Source organism: Cervus elaphus, chromosome 14 (genome assembly GCF_910594005.1).
Source record: "Cervus elaphus chromosome 14, mCerEla1.1, whole genome shotgun sequence".
NCBI lineage: Eukaryota > Metazoa > Chordata > Mammalia > Artiodactyla > Cervidae > Cervus > Cervus elaphus.
Window position 1 is genome coordinate 38610419 of NC_057828.1, and position 14595 is coordinate 38625013.

Here is a 14595-nt window from a genome sequence, read left to right on the forward strand (position 1 = left end):
TTTATCCTATCTTCAAGGAGGCATTCTAAACAATCTGGTAAATATTCTTTCTTTTTTTCCCAATGGTGAAAGCAGAGTATGTTTGACAGGCTGTTCAAATAGATAGACTGTTCTAGTCAGCATAAGAGGCTTCCCAGGTGGCACATAATGTTCAAGACAAATCATGTATAAGCCAGAATTCCCTGTACCTCAATATGTGAAAATTTCTTCCATCCAGTAGTCCTGGAAGATGTATGAAATATACACACATACATACACACACACCAGAGAATTATAATCTAAGTCTTCTGTTGCGTTCTAAACCCCAACAAATTTGTGCCTTCATTTCTTTCATCTGACATCAGATTTTCACCTATCTCATATCAAGATTGGGCTTCCCTGGTAGCTCAGCTGGTAAAGAATCCACTTGTAACGCAGGAGACCCTGGTTTGGGGGTTGGGAAGATCCCCTGGAGAAGGGATAGGCTACCCACTCCAGTGTTCATGGGCTTCCCTGGTGGCTCAGATGGTAAAGAATCCACCTGCAATGTGAGAGACCTGGGTTCAATTCCTGGGTTGGGAAGATGCCCTGGAGGAGGGCGTGGCAACCCACTCCAGTATTCTTGCCTGGAGAATCCCCATGGACAGAGGAGCCTGGTGGGCAACAGCCCAAGGGGTCGCAAAGAGTCAGACACAACTGAGCGATGAAGCACAGCACAGCATATCAAGATTATTTTCAGGAGTCACTTAACTTCTCTGGGCCTCACCTTTAAAAGGAAAGGATCAGATGAAACCATTGCTGAGATCTCCTCTAGCTCCAACACAAGTCATTCATTACCATGCTTGTGTGATCTTCACAAGAAAGGACCAGGGTAATCAGGGTGCTTGTTCCATAAATACAGATTCTTAACACTTAACCACTTAATCCAGCAACAGGAAAAAACAAGCAAGTGCATATATGCAATCATTTGAAGAACCATGTCAATTCTTACTGAATTTATAAAACATAGAAACATATTCTCCTTTCAATATAATGCCCACTTGTGCTCTCACCTCTCTCTTCAGCTTTTCTCTCTTTTGTTCTAGTCGTTTTTTCAGTTCTTTCTGTTGAGGAGAGAGACAAAATGTTGAGGTCGCTGGAGACACATCTGCAGACTGGGTCCTATGGTTAGATTTTCTGTTCCCCTTACTTCTATCTGGGTTGGCAGCAGAGCTTGGATAAGTCTTGGGGTTGGATGGTGGCTGAGGGATGTAAGTCAGTGGCTCTTCTGTCGATGAGGGAGCAAGAGCATGAACTTTGGCTACTGGCTCTTCTTTCTTGACTCCACTGACAGATGAATTGGGAGACCTGGGTGACAACTGCTGAGGTTCACCTTCTGTACTATTAGCATTAATGGGGGGCAAAAACCCCTGACTCTTAATGTCCTGTAAATTCACAAGTTCAAACTTTCCATCTCTCTCCATTAGGATTTTCCTATCCTTGTTTTCTTCACAATTTCCATCAGTAAATGACAGGATCACATTTTCTTGTCCAAATTCATTGGAAATACATAACTGTGACAGTTTCCCAGACACATTACTTTCATTTTCAAAATAATTTTTGTAAGTATCACTGTCTTCCAGAGGAGGAACTTCTAAATCAACTAATTTGTCCTTGAATTTAAGTTTGCGTTCCCTTTTATCATTCACTGGTTCTTGATTTTGTAGAAGTCTGTTGGCTTGTATAATTTTCTCCATAATATATCTCCTTACTTCCTCATCCTCCTCCTCCTCCAGGTCTTGATGGCTTTCTAGTTTGGATTCTTGCAAAGAGTTTTCACTGTCTGAATCTGATATGGGGTCCAAAGGTTGAATACTTGGTACAGAAATAAAGTCATTTCTTCTTGGTGAAACCTCATCCTTCAAAGATTTATCAGGATCAGAAAGCTGCTTGGTGTGTTCTATTTCTGTTTCATTCCCTTTTAAGTCTTGGTTAATATTCTCTTCATTCCCACAAGCCATCTAGAAAGAGAGAGATGAGATTTACTTTCAGTAAAAATTGAGACTCTTTGTCCATTCACATGTAGACAATCCAAAATGGATGTTCATACTCGTAATTTATTTTATGAATGGGAAAATCTACATGCTTCCTGCTCATATTTCACTCATAGTTTTCTAATTCATATTTTATTTCCCCAAGGGAAAAAGCAAAAAAAATGGGGAAAAATTTAAATCTGAATTTGATGTTGCTAAGTACTAGAATGATTGCTTTTTTTAAAGATTCCATGCCAATGTATAAAAATGTTAACTATAAACAGTACAATATTAACATCCCTCCCTCTATAAAATGTTCTTCCTTTTACATTTTCAGAAGAATATACTTTTAAATGTTTTCTCCTTGTAATATTTGTACTTTTTCAAAAAGATATCTTTCTCCCCAGGACCATTATAACGTCCCTGCCTTTGGTCAAGTCCTTATCATTCTGAGTTTCCTATGATCTTTTCAAATTATTACTGCTGCTATTTTCTGCATGATCTACACCCAAATTCCAAGTCAACTTTTACCTCTGGATCAGATTTTCCTTTCTCAATTATCTTCAGAGGCTCCAGTAATCAATGTTAAACACCATTATATAACTTGGTCATACTTTTTAAAAAAAATTTAACTCCACATGAACCATGAACCAGTATTTTCACAAAACCCTGCTCCACATCTACTAAGTAATGGCTACTATGTCCTGCTGTCATCAACCCCTTAAAATTCCCCTCCTCTTTTACTAGCTTAGTCACCAATTCTAACAGCCTCTTCTTCCTAACCTGGACAACACTGCTATATGTCCAATAAGCAAATCAACGTGGCCCCCTAAAATGACTACCAAGTAACTAAGATCTCTGCACTGTAATTGTTCTTTTTAGCCTTATTTGATGCTCTGGTTCATTTCCACAGTATCTGTTTCCAAATTCTCCTTTAGCTTTTACTTCTTTTTAAAATCCACTACAATAAAATCTTCCCCTAACACTCACCCCTGTTTCTCTGTCAATCGTTTTTTCCTACCAGCCTCAAAGGAAAAAGTGATTTTAATAATCCACTGGAATGAAGAAGATTCATTAGAGCACTGTGTTTTAACCACTGCTGTATCCACAGCACCTAGAACAGCCTCTGACACATGGCCAAGTGATCATTACTTTTCAATGAATGAATAAAGCAATACGGCAATGAATTATCATTGTAACTTCTCTTTCTTTAACCCTGTGCTGTGGATCTCATACCCTTCTAGTCATGAGACCCTGATTCAGCATTATTGCTCTGGTATTTCTTCCTCTGGGCTTCCTTGGTGGCTCAGCTGGTAAAGAATCCACCTGCAATGCAACAGACCTGGGTTTGATCCCGGGTTGGGAAGATCCCTTGGAGAAGGGAATGGCTACCCACTCCAGTATTCTGGCCCGGAGAATTCCATGGTCAGAGGAGCCTGGCGGGCTACAGTTCATGGAGTCGCAAAGAATAGGATATGACTGAGCGACTTTCATTTTTCTTTCATCTCTTCCTCTACTCATTCTGATTATTTTTCTGTCAAAGATGCATAAAACCACCATGTAAAAGCCATCTTAGAAAAGTCTTCACTTTTGACTCTGTCGCCTTTTCCAAATGTTAGCTATCTCATCTGTCTTCTCCACTGCATAAGAAAGCAAGATAGAACCAAGAGAGAGTTGTGATAAAAAACCTGCAGCCTTCATTTCCTCGTAGTCTTTTCCTTAACCCTCTTAAAACTGGCTCCTGCTGTAAATACTTTGATCAACATCCCTCTCAAGTCACCTATCTTATCCCAGTCTTGGTCCTTTTCTTCATTACTTCCCTATTTATTGACACTAATTACATTATGTACAATAGTTATTTATTTTAATAAAATTATATATAATTAGTGTCAATAGGAGCTTCTCTGGTGGCTCAGATAGTAAAGACGATCCCCTGGAGAAGGGAATGGCTACCCACCCCAGTACCCTTGCCTGGAGAATTCCATGAACAGAGGAGCCTGGCGGGCTGCAGACACAACTGAGTGAATAACACTTTCACTTTCTTTCATTTTCAGTGTCAATACATATGCATACATATACACTCATAGATGTACATACACACTGTATATAAGTAAAAAGAGACAGAACCTTCTATAATTCAGAAACTGGTTAATTTTCCTAGATATCCCTACTACATGTCTGATAAATAGTATAGAATCATGATTAATGGATCCACTTTTTTCTACATATACGCCTGTGTCTCAGTCTTTGACCTTTTACTTTTTTCTGTATATTCATTCCCCTAAAATTCACTCTTAACGTTTCAAATATTAGCTGAAAGACCATGTTTTTGAGGATTTGCTTTATTTTTCATGTAATTGAAAGTAAACCCCCTTATTTTACCCAAGTTCACATAAAGTAAAAATTAGTTGCATTTGCTTTTTACTTCTGATGCAATAAATTGTATTACTGAATTATATCAATCATAATTTTATTTTTAATTATAATTTTAGCTGTAAGTGCTAATGTAATCACTGCTCACTCACTAATTAACCCTATGCTTTATGACACAACATTTAAACTCTATATGCTTCCATTTTTTCATGTCTAAAATAGGAATAATGCTACTTGTTCTATGTATATCAAAGGAATTTTGTGAGGTTTAGATGAGGTAATACATATGAAAACTCCTCAAGAACTACAAAACACTTTGTTAATATGATTACTACGAATGCTGCTGGCAATTTATATATACCTCCATTATGCTGGCACCGCTTTTTTCTTTTTCATTAATCAACCACTCCAGGTCCTTTTCAAAGTCATCTTCATATTCTCCACTGTCTTTTGAATCAGTATCTTTATTTTCATTCATTTTCTGTTTGTTAAAGAATAATACTGTAAGATTAAAAGAGTTAAGGTATTACGTCGTGTCCACTTTAGGGGTAGTATGGAGTATGAAGATTAATGCTAAAGGTAAGCTAATTAACACATAGAAACACAAATTATGGAATGTTCAGAATAAACATATCAGTATATCCTAAAAGAGAGACTTACAAAGGCCAGACATTTTCTAGGTGTACCACTCCTAATAACCATTGCACCTCCCCCCAATTCCTGTCAGCCTAATACACAAGGAGATTTAAAAAGGCATATATAAGAAGACTATCTGAGTATCAGAAAAGGATTTTCCACATCCCCTGCCAATCATTAAAACTCCTTGTCTAGGTCTGAGCTGATGAATCAGCTTTTAAGTCTCACTCACACACATTTTCCTATATTCAAATTAAAACGATTATATTAATTGTTATCCTCAGTTTCTCAATCTTTCTGGTAATTTATTCAGTGTAATTATAATTTCTGATCTGAGAGGTTTTTTTAACTATGTAACAATTGACTCTTAGTTATGGTAAAAACTAATTTCCACAGAAGTCAAACTGCTGTCAATTCAAAATAAAAGATGCTTTTTTATATAAAAAACAAACTGTGATGCCTACTACTATCTGGAAGGCAGTGATAATAAATAAGAATGCCAGGTGAAAGTTAATAAATATTTGTGAAAATGGTGTATAAATTTAGTCATTTTTAATAAAACAAACCATAAAGTTATCAGAAAATTGAGGTCAGTTTCAAGCCCTAATTTATTGGCCCATAATTTTTCAAATGAAAGATGCATTCCAATATTTACCTATAACATGTCTTTATGTGTGTGAGCTTACTATATATGTATGTAAATATACATTACAATGTCAGCAAACCTATTTGTTGAACACCTACAACATGTCTCTAAAAATTATAAAATATGCTCTTGAGCCCTGATACATAAGACAAATGTAAGTCAAATACATACATTCCAAATGTAGACAAAACATAAACTGAAAATGTAGGTAAGTGGAACAAAGGTATAAAGGACTGTGGAAGGAAGAATAAAAAAGCAACTAAGCTTAAAATTGAAAATATCAAGGAAAGTTGAGATGTGTTTTGAATACTGAGTATGAGAGTTCATCATCTACTCCAGACAAGAGAACAGTCTGAAAAAGAACAAACATAAAAGTGCATGGAATTTCCCAGTATGACCTGAACATAAATGTGCCCCTTGAGAAGGTTCCAGAAGGAAACAGAAGGGGTCAGTTTGATGTCATATTATCTTTTCAAAAAGAAAAAGCTTGAGGGAAAATTATTTATGTATATCTAATTGTCATGAAATAGCCAGAAGTAGAAATATACAGCAATAATCGGCATACTTTCCACTACTGACTTAAACAAAAACAAAAAGAACAATGCTCTGTAAATACACTTAGAATTTTAGGTCCAATTTCAAAAGAACTGTAGAAATAAGATTTGCAGTGCCCCAAACACCTGGGACCCTGTTTCTATACCTGCCTTTTCTTGCTCTAACACCAAGATGAAGTTACCTAAAAACTTCTCTGGAAGTAGAAAGTACAGATATCAAGAACACATGAAATCTAGGCATATTTTCAAAGATATAAAATGAGAGGTATTATGTTTGATTTGGTAAACATCCACAAACTTTGTTGTGGCCATTAGCTTCACTTCTTCCAAAAAGTTTGACCAGACCACCTAACCAGGTGCCAATTTTACTAAAGCAAGATTTCTGCTTTTTCCATCAAGCATGTGGGAGACCATCTTTCCACTAGCTGTACCAGCACTAGCTAAAAGAAGAGATAAGGGGTTTCAGTACTATGTGCAATATAAGTTAAAAGAATGAGACAATTCAAAAAGACACAGGTGCCCCAATGTTCACAGCAGCACTCTTTCCAATAGCCAAAACATGGAAGCAACCTAAGTATCCATCAAGAGATGAATGGATAAAGAAGATGTGGTACATATATACAGTGGAATACTTGAAGAAGAAATCCACTCCAGTGTTCTTGCCTGGAAAATCCCATGGATGGAGGATCCTGTTAGGCTACAGTCCATGGGGTCGCAAACCCAGCCACAAAAAATAAGAATGAAATAAAGCCATTTGCAGGAACATGGATGGATCTAAAGATTATCTTACTAAGTGAAGTAAACCAGAAAGATAAATAAATACCATATGATATCACTTAACATATGCAATCTAAAGTATGACACAAATGAACTTACTTACAAAACAAACATACTCACAGACATAGAAAACAAACATATAGTTTCTAAAGGGGAAAGGGGGTGGGGAGATAATTAAGAGTTTGGGATTAGCAGATACATACTACTATATATAAAACAGATAAACAAGAAGGCCCTACGGCATAGCACAAGGAACTATATTCAATATCCTGTGATAAACTAGAATGAAAAAGAATACATATACGTGTGTGTGTACATATGTTTGTGTATATATATGAGTGTATATCACCTCGCTGTACTCCAGAAACTAACACAACACTGTAAATCAAGAACACTTCAATCAAATATACTTCAATTTAAAAAATTATGAGAACAAAAACATAAATGGGCTCCAAGACTGAGACTTGGCTAAAGAACAGGTAACATAAAGCTCTGTATCCAGTTTTCTACAGTTTAGAGAACAAAAGAAACTGTAACACATTCAAGGATGGTAAACCAGGAGAAAAGGGGATAAAAGACAAGGAGAAGGGATAAAGGCAGGTTATGAGAATAAAATGCCTTAAAGCCAGATTCTGAGGACTACTTGAAAACCCTAGGAATGTTAGCTTAAAGAAGAGAAATCCCCTGAAGAAGAGTCGGGACAACTGCTTTGCAATATTTAAATTTGTCATTATGTGAAGGAGGGTTGGACTTGCATAATTTCAAACAGTAAGACCAGTACCAAGGACTAGAAACTCAGGGGCAAATTTTGGCATAATTTACAGTTTCAAACTCGTCCTAAAGTGAAGTGAGCTGCATTCTCTGTTGATCAAATGTTTATACATAGCTCAGAAGGTGATCATAGCATGTTTTAAAAGGAGACTGAAGCTTTAGAAAAAGAGGTGAGCTAGAAGACCCTTAAGGTTTATTTTAACCTTTATTATAAGATGCAAATTAGCAAACAACTGCCAACTTATGAAATGCAAGAGAATGTTCAAACAAATGTAGAGTACCATGGTAATGCTTAGTCTAAAATAAATGATCTCAAACTGGGGCTCTGTAATAACCTACAAGGGTAGGAATGGGCAGGAGGTAGGAGGGAGATTTGAGAGGGATGGGACATATGTACACCTATAGTTAATTCATACTGATGTATGACAGAAATCAAACCAACATTGTAAACCAATCATCAATGAAAAATAAATATTTTTAAAAGTCAAAAATAAAATAAATGATCATTGTCTGAATAACTAAATTCAAGACTTAAAATTCTATTTCACTTACATGTCACCTTTACCCTGCAGAGTTCTTAATTATAACTTCCCCTTAACGCTCAAGACAAAGTTAGTTTTAGGTACACTGAATATTAATTATTCAGCCAGATAATTATAACTACTTCTACTGTATTAGTTGGATTGTAATTCCTCCTATTTATTTCTTTTCAGCTAAAAAATGGGAAATACTTTCTTAAAAGACTCAAAGTAATGCTTCAATAATTCGTAAATCAGAGGTTGAGAGCAATAATATTTTGAAGTGATTTGAAGAAAACAAATCAGTATTCCAGAGTGAGTTTATCACTGCCCGAGTTTCCATGGTGGCTCAGTGATAAAGATTCCACCTGCCAAAGCAGGAGACTCAGGTTCAATCCTTGGGCTGGGAAGATCTGTTGGAGGAGGAAATGACAATTCATTTCCATTTTCTCACCTGGGAAATCCTATGGACAGAGGAGGCATGAAGGCTGAAGTCCACTGGGTTGCAAACACAACTTAGAGACTAAACAAGCAGCTGCAAGACATGCTAAATCATGCAAGCTGTTGTGTTTACGTACCTAACCATTCAAATAGGGTGTCATGAATGATGAAGAATAGACTAAAAGCCACTGTAACCCAAAACATTTACATAAATAAAACTTTTTTCACAGTCACAAATGCTTTAGGATAATATGCTTTATTTTCTGATCAGAAATCTGGAAATTTATTATTTTAAGATTTTTCAGTTACATAACTAATTGTTAGAATAAGAATTCTATGGAACTCAACAGTGCTTTCTCTTAGTTTTATTAAAACATAGTTTCAACTGTAAATAAATGGTTGCCTGAAAACTTTAGTAAATATGTGTTATTATTTACAAAGTATCTCACAACCATGTGAAAACTCAAATTCAAAACTAAAACACAGAATCATCAAAATAAATAAAAATCAAATAATTATAAATTAAACATATTAGGTTATTATGAAATATTATGCTGTAATTTAAAAGAAAAAAGCCATAGTTGAAGTGACTCAGAGAAGTAAATGAAGTTCATCAAATAAGAAGTGCCGTTCCTTCCCTATAACTTCAAAAAAGTCATGGCTGGTTCCCAAGTAAACAAAGAACATGTATCATAAACTCGCATTACCAAGTCCCTTAAGCCTTTTTCAAATGCGTCACAGGATAGTCAGTCCCCTTCACTTCTTTTAATCTTCATCCCCACAGTACTGGCCATATGGAACACAGTCAACATTCTGTAACAAAAATACATCTCACACAAACTGAATTATATTCAGTTTCATACACAAACTAACACATATTCCTTATGAGTTTCACACATTCAATGTGTATCATCAGCAAAATTCTATGTACCTGTTTTAGGCCAGAACAACCCTCTTAGTAGGGAACTGCAGCAAGAGACAGAAATTAATTCCCTCCTCCTAGTGTTTGCTAAATCCCATGTGGGTATGTGACTGCAGATCTTTTACTGTGAGTCTAAGTCCATGTGTTAGTCGCTCAGTGGTGTCCAACTCTTTGCCACCCCATGGACTGTAGCCATCCGCGCTCCTCTGTCTGGTGGAATTCTCCAAGCAAGAATAAAGGAAGGAGTAGTCATTCCTTCTCCTGGGGCTCTTCCCAACCCAGGGATGAAACCCGGGTCTCCTTTACCGCAGGAGGATTCTTTACCGTCTGAGCCACCAGGGAAGCCCAACTAGGTCCACAAATACACACAATTTTGATACTTTGTTTCAGGATTCAAAAAACTAAATCATAGTTTAATTCATTAACTCCTGTCTTATACTATTTTAAGCTCAAAATCTAAGAAAATGGGAGGAACGTCAAATAGAACTCCTTTTTCATATAAAATAAGTACTGAAGCAAAAGCGAACCCATAACATCTTGAGACCATATGGCCCATTCTTACTTCTACATCCTGTCAAGACTATGATCCCATGAGTATATTTTTGTAAGTCACAATAATCTGTCGCATAGTATGATGATAAGTAATATTTTACAAACAAATGTGGTAATTTTAATTTCTATACAGGGTCCCAAGGTACCACCAACTAACTGAATGTCTTAGCCTCTTCATGGAAGCTAACATTTCAAGAGTGACTTTTTTCTCCCAGCGATGAGGCGAAAGAATATGACAAAAATTAGAAACGAATCTACCCTCCGAGGAGCTTCTCTCAAACAAAGCTAAACAAGGCGAAACTGCCAGGCTTGCGGGCCAGAGGCAAGCTCTGTGGACCCCAGACTCAGAGGATGAGGCTTCAACACAGTCTCACTCGCTTCTCTACCCACCTTTCCTCCCAGCTGTCCCAGACGATTACCCCTTTACCCTCTCTCCCTCCGTAAATATCTCTGCATCATCCTTCCCTTCGCTCCCTCTTTATCCCCTCCTGCCTGTGTAAGACGCAGCGGCTGGAGTCACAAAGATGGCCGGGGGCGTGCTCCTCTCCTCCTCTTTTTAAGCTCTGACAATGAGGCGAGGGAAACCCCAGCATCTGAGCCGCAGCGGCCAGGACCCGGCTGCCATGGCAACGGCGCGTCGCCTTGTCCTTAATCCGGGTCTCTCAGTACAAGGGCGCAGTGGGCCTGCGCAGGCGCAGAACATAGCCGAGGAACACCTGTCTCTACAGGCGCTCCTCTAGGTGCGGGCAAACGACGTTTGTGGCTGCGGTTTCCGGGGAAATGACCGGGGAATCCACGCCTCATCGGCAAGTTTCACAGGTGTTAGTGAGAACTGGGGGAAGGTTATTCTTGGTTATGAGTTTTTCCAGGTTTTAGCTGTCTCTTGCCCGGTATGTATTCTGTTAAGTTCTAGAAGTATAATGCTGTATGTTATTTTCTTCACTGTTAATGTCCAAAAGTAGTTTCACTCGTTGATAAGCACGTTAATTAGTTACCAGTTTTTTGACCCTAAGATTCCCCATCCATCAAAACCAAACATTTACAACTAGAGATTATCATACTAAATGAAATAAGTCAGAAAGAGAAAGGCAAATACCACATGATATCACATATACGTGGTATCTAAAATATGGCACAAATGGACATAACTGTAAAACACAAACAGACTCACAGAATTAGAGAACAGGCCCCTGGTTGCCAAGGGGGAGTGGGGTGGGGGAGGAAAGGATTGGGAGTTTGGGATTAGCAGATGTAAACTATTATATATAGGATGGATAATAAGATCCTAATGTATAGCACAGGAAACTATACTCAATTTCCTGTGATAAGCCATAAGTGAAAAACAATATTCAAAAAAAGAGTACGTCCATATGTGTATAACGAGTCACTCTGTTATACATCAGAGATTGGCACAACACTGTAAATCAATTATATTTCAATGAAAAATTAAAACCTCCATTGTCCAAGAGAATGGTCAAAGGAAATAAGATGTTTGTTTCTACTTTCAAGCATGTCAAAATGGTCATCTAGAATTTTCCAGATCCTTAAATGTCCTCCTTAAAGGTCATCTTTATGTATGAGAAAGGAGCAAGATGATTTTTAAATTGAGGTGACAAATGGCAAGATTTAAGGATCTGTCCATTCCCTGCCAGAAGTAACACAGAGAAAAATAAAAATATTTCCTCAGTACAATATATTCAGATTATTGTTTTTTATTATTAGGATTTCTGTCATTTGGTATAATGGAGAGCATCTTTTCTCCAAAAAGGAGCAATATAAAATTGAATTTTTAAGTATTCTCCAAACTGTATAGTAGACTAAGTTCAAAAAAATTAAGATGAATTGCAATAGTAAGTGCACATCCTAGCTACAGTGTAGAATGTATGGTTGTAATAACCTAATTTGCTGCAGGACTTTGGTCTTAAGCCAAACACTTGAAAAAGACAAAAAATATATATAAAATTATCAACTGTTGAAAGTTAAAGGAATTTTAGTCAGATCTCCTTTAGTGAACATGGAATTACTTCCTAAGCTAAAGTGGACCTTTTAGGTTTCTGAATTTCTAGTCAAATGTTTTTCCCACTGACCCTCCTAAATATTTTAAATATTTTTGCAAGTATTAGTAAAATAATACCATTGTTCATAATAGACAAAAAGCAGAAACAACCCAAGTAGCCAACAAATGATGAGTGGATAAATTAAGTGTAATATATCCATACCATGGAATATTTCAGCAGTAAAAAGGAATGAAGTACTAATAAACACTACAACATAATGCACCTTGAAAATGTTACTGAATTGGTCATTCGTACCCCTGCTGAGAGAGTAGATCTTCAGTGTTAGCACCAAAAAAATAAAAGTAACTATGGGAGGTAATCGGTATTTAATTAAGTTGACTGTTGTAATCATTTATATTTGTAAATTATACATAATATATATAATCACATTATACACATTAAAATTGTATAACTCAACTATATATAATTGTTATTTGTAAATTATACCTTAGTGAAGCTGAAAAAATAAAGTCCTCTTTTCTCTTCTCTCGGATGTGAGCCCCCTTGCACTATCAATGACTGTACAAGGAAGGAGAATTTAGGAAATATAAGAACAGAGTAGTTTAGGTAAAGCCTGGTACAAAAAGAAGACATTTTCTGCTATCCAGGGCCTTTCATTTAGATGGACTCTAATGCTATTCAAAGTCTGATAATGTTAAATGTCAATAAATGTATTTTAGTTATAGGGAGCAGAAATGTGTGTTTGATATTAATGACTCATCAAAGACAATGGGATTTTACAAATAGAGATCACTGTAAATATGCATAGTGTCATGTGTTTTTCCTCTTGACTGGTTAACTTAGTACTAACTATAACTATAAATTTTGAATGTTCGTTCTGAAAAAAGATCCAAGAAATAGATAAAACTCCAGTTTTCTGTCATTATTCATTACACATGGTATAGAAAAAACTACACAATATGAGGAAGAGACCAAAGTAAAGTTGAGTAACTCTCTTTCAATAAATAAAAACTTTAAAGGAATGCTTTGACTTAGAACAGCCAGTGTTTATTTAAGTAACTAAGAAGAGATTAAATAAGTGCCAAGAATTAAGAAGATATGACTATACATGTGTTCTATAAAACTGATCAAAGGAATATATTTTATAGGTAATATTCAGATTCTGCATAGAGTCAGATATTCTAAATCATTTCAACAAATAATTATTCATTACTTATATGCAGATATTATTCTAATACTTGGAATATATCCATGAATTATAATATACATGTATTATATATTATAATCATATATTATAGTCAGAGTTCCACCTACCTCAGACTCCTTGAACCCAGTTGCCAAAAAGAAAAGTGCAAACATCTCAGTCCTTTGCCTTACTTTATTCTATTAAGTTCAGATCTCTGAGTTCCCAGCCCAGAAATTAGAATGTTATCATTAGAAAGGAAGGGGAAAAGAAGAGGTGAAATATTTGAGTATTTTTCTGAGTTTTGTACATATGCATTCCATTTTTAAGGCTCATTTATTTATAGAACACAGAAGCTTTATAATACTAATGTTTAACACACATGTATTTAAAATCAATACCTTAACATCTAGGTCTTTTGTAAATTTTAAAAACTACTTTATAATATAGGAAATCCTTGTTTTAGGAAGTCAAAAACTCACTGCCTTCATAGAGCTCACATTCTAATAGGGAGAAAAGACAATAAATAACAAACATATTAAATAAGTAAATCATATTTGTGTTAGAAAGTGAGAAATGATATATAAAGCATAAAGCAAAAAAGAGAATCAGAAGTGTGGGGCTACGCTGTAGAAATAGGTTGGCTATTTCAAAAGATGTATTCAAGTTAAGCCTTACTGAAGTGACATTTGATACTTTTAATATAATTATAGACATGTTTGATGTATAATAATATCTATCAATTGTATATGTATATTACATATCAGATCTCTGATATAATAAAAATAGAGCAACTGCCAAAATAAATCAAGACATTCCTTCTGTAAAGGGCTATTAGGGTGTGTCAAACTAAAGGCTGGAGGGCCTGAGTTTGCTTATGTCCCTTAGCAGTAGGATAATCCCATTTTCAGGTTGTATGCCAGCAATAAGTACAGTCCTTAAAACACAAAAAGTTATTTACACTGTAATTATTTTTGTTTGTTCAGCAAATTTGTTCCGCACTAGTTTCATGTGTTCAGCCCTTCTGAGGGTATGTGCAGCCCCAAACAGGCAGAAGTTTCAAGGAACCTCCTGCTGTGAGGCTCTAGCTTACTCAGTGTGTGATTTGTTGTTGTTCTTTTAGTTGCTCTGCTAAGTCGCTTCAGTCATGTCCGACTCTGTGCGACCCCATAGACGGCAGCCCACCAGGCTCCCCCATCCCTGGGATCCCCCA

General features: G+C 36.2%; 1 protein-coding gene across 6 annotated transcripts in view; it reads right to left on the minus strand.

Moving 5' to 3' along the window:
• The window catches only part of CCDC181 (coiled-coil domain containing 181), a 38232-nt gene extending 27492 nt beyond the window's left edge, over positions 1-10740 (minus strand). For 2 of the 6 annotated variants that reach the window (XM_043923746.1, XM_043923747.1), the window contains exons 1-3: positions 9415-9970; positions 4726-4865; positions 1032-1979 (exon numbers count right to left, since the gene is read on the minus strand). In XM_043923746.1, coding sequence (XP_043779681.1) covers positions 1032-1979; positions 4726-4842 — 1065 coding nt within the window. In that variant the 5' untranslated portion in view covers positions 4843-4865; positions 9415-9970. Of the gene's footprint in view, positions 1-1031; positions 1980-4725; positions 4866-9414; positions 9971-10571 lie in introns of those variants that run through there. The other 4 variants (XM_043923745.1, XM_043923744.1, XM_043923743.1 and 1 more) reach the window with 4 other exon arrangements.
• Positions 10741-14595: the final 3855 nt, after the last annotated feature.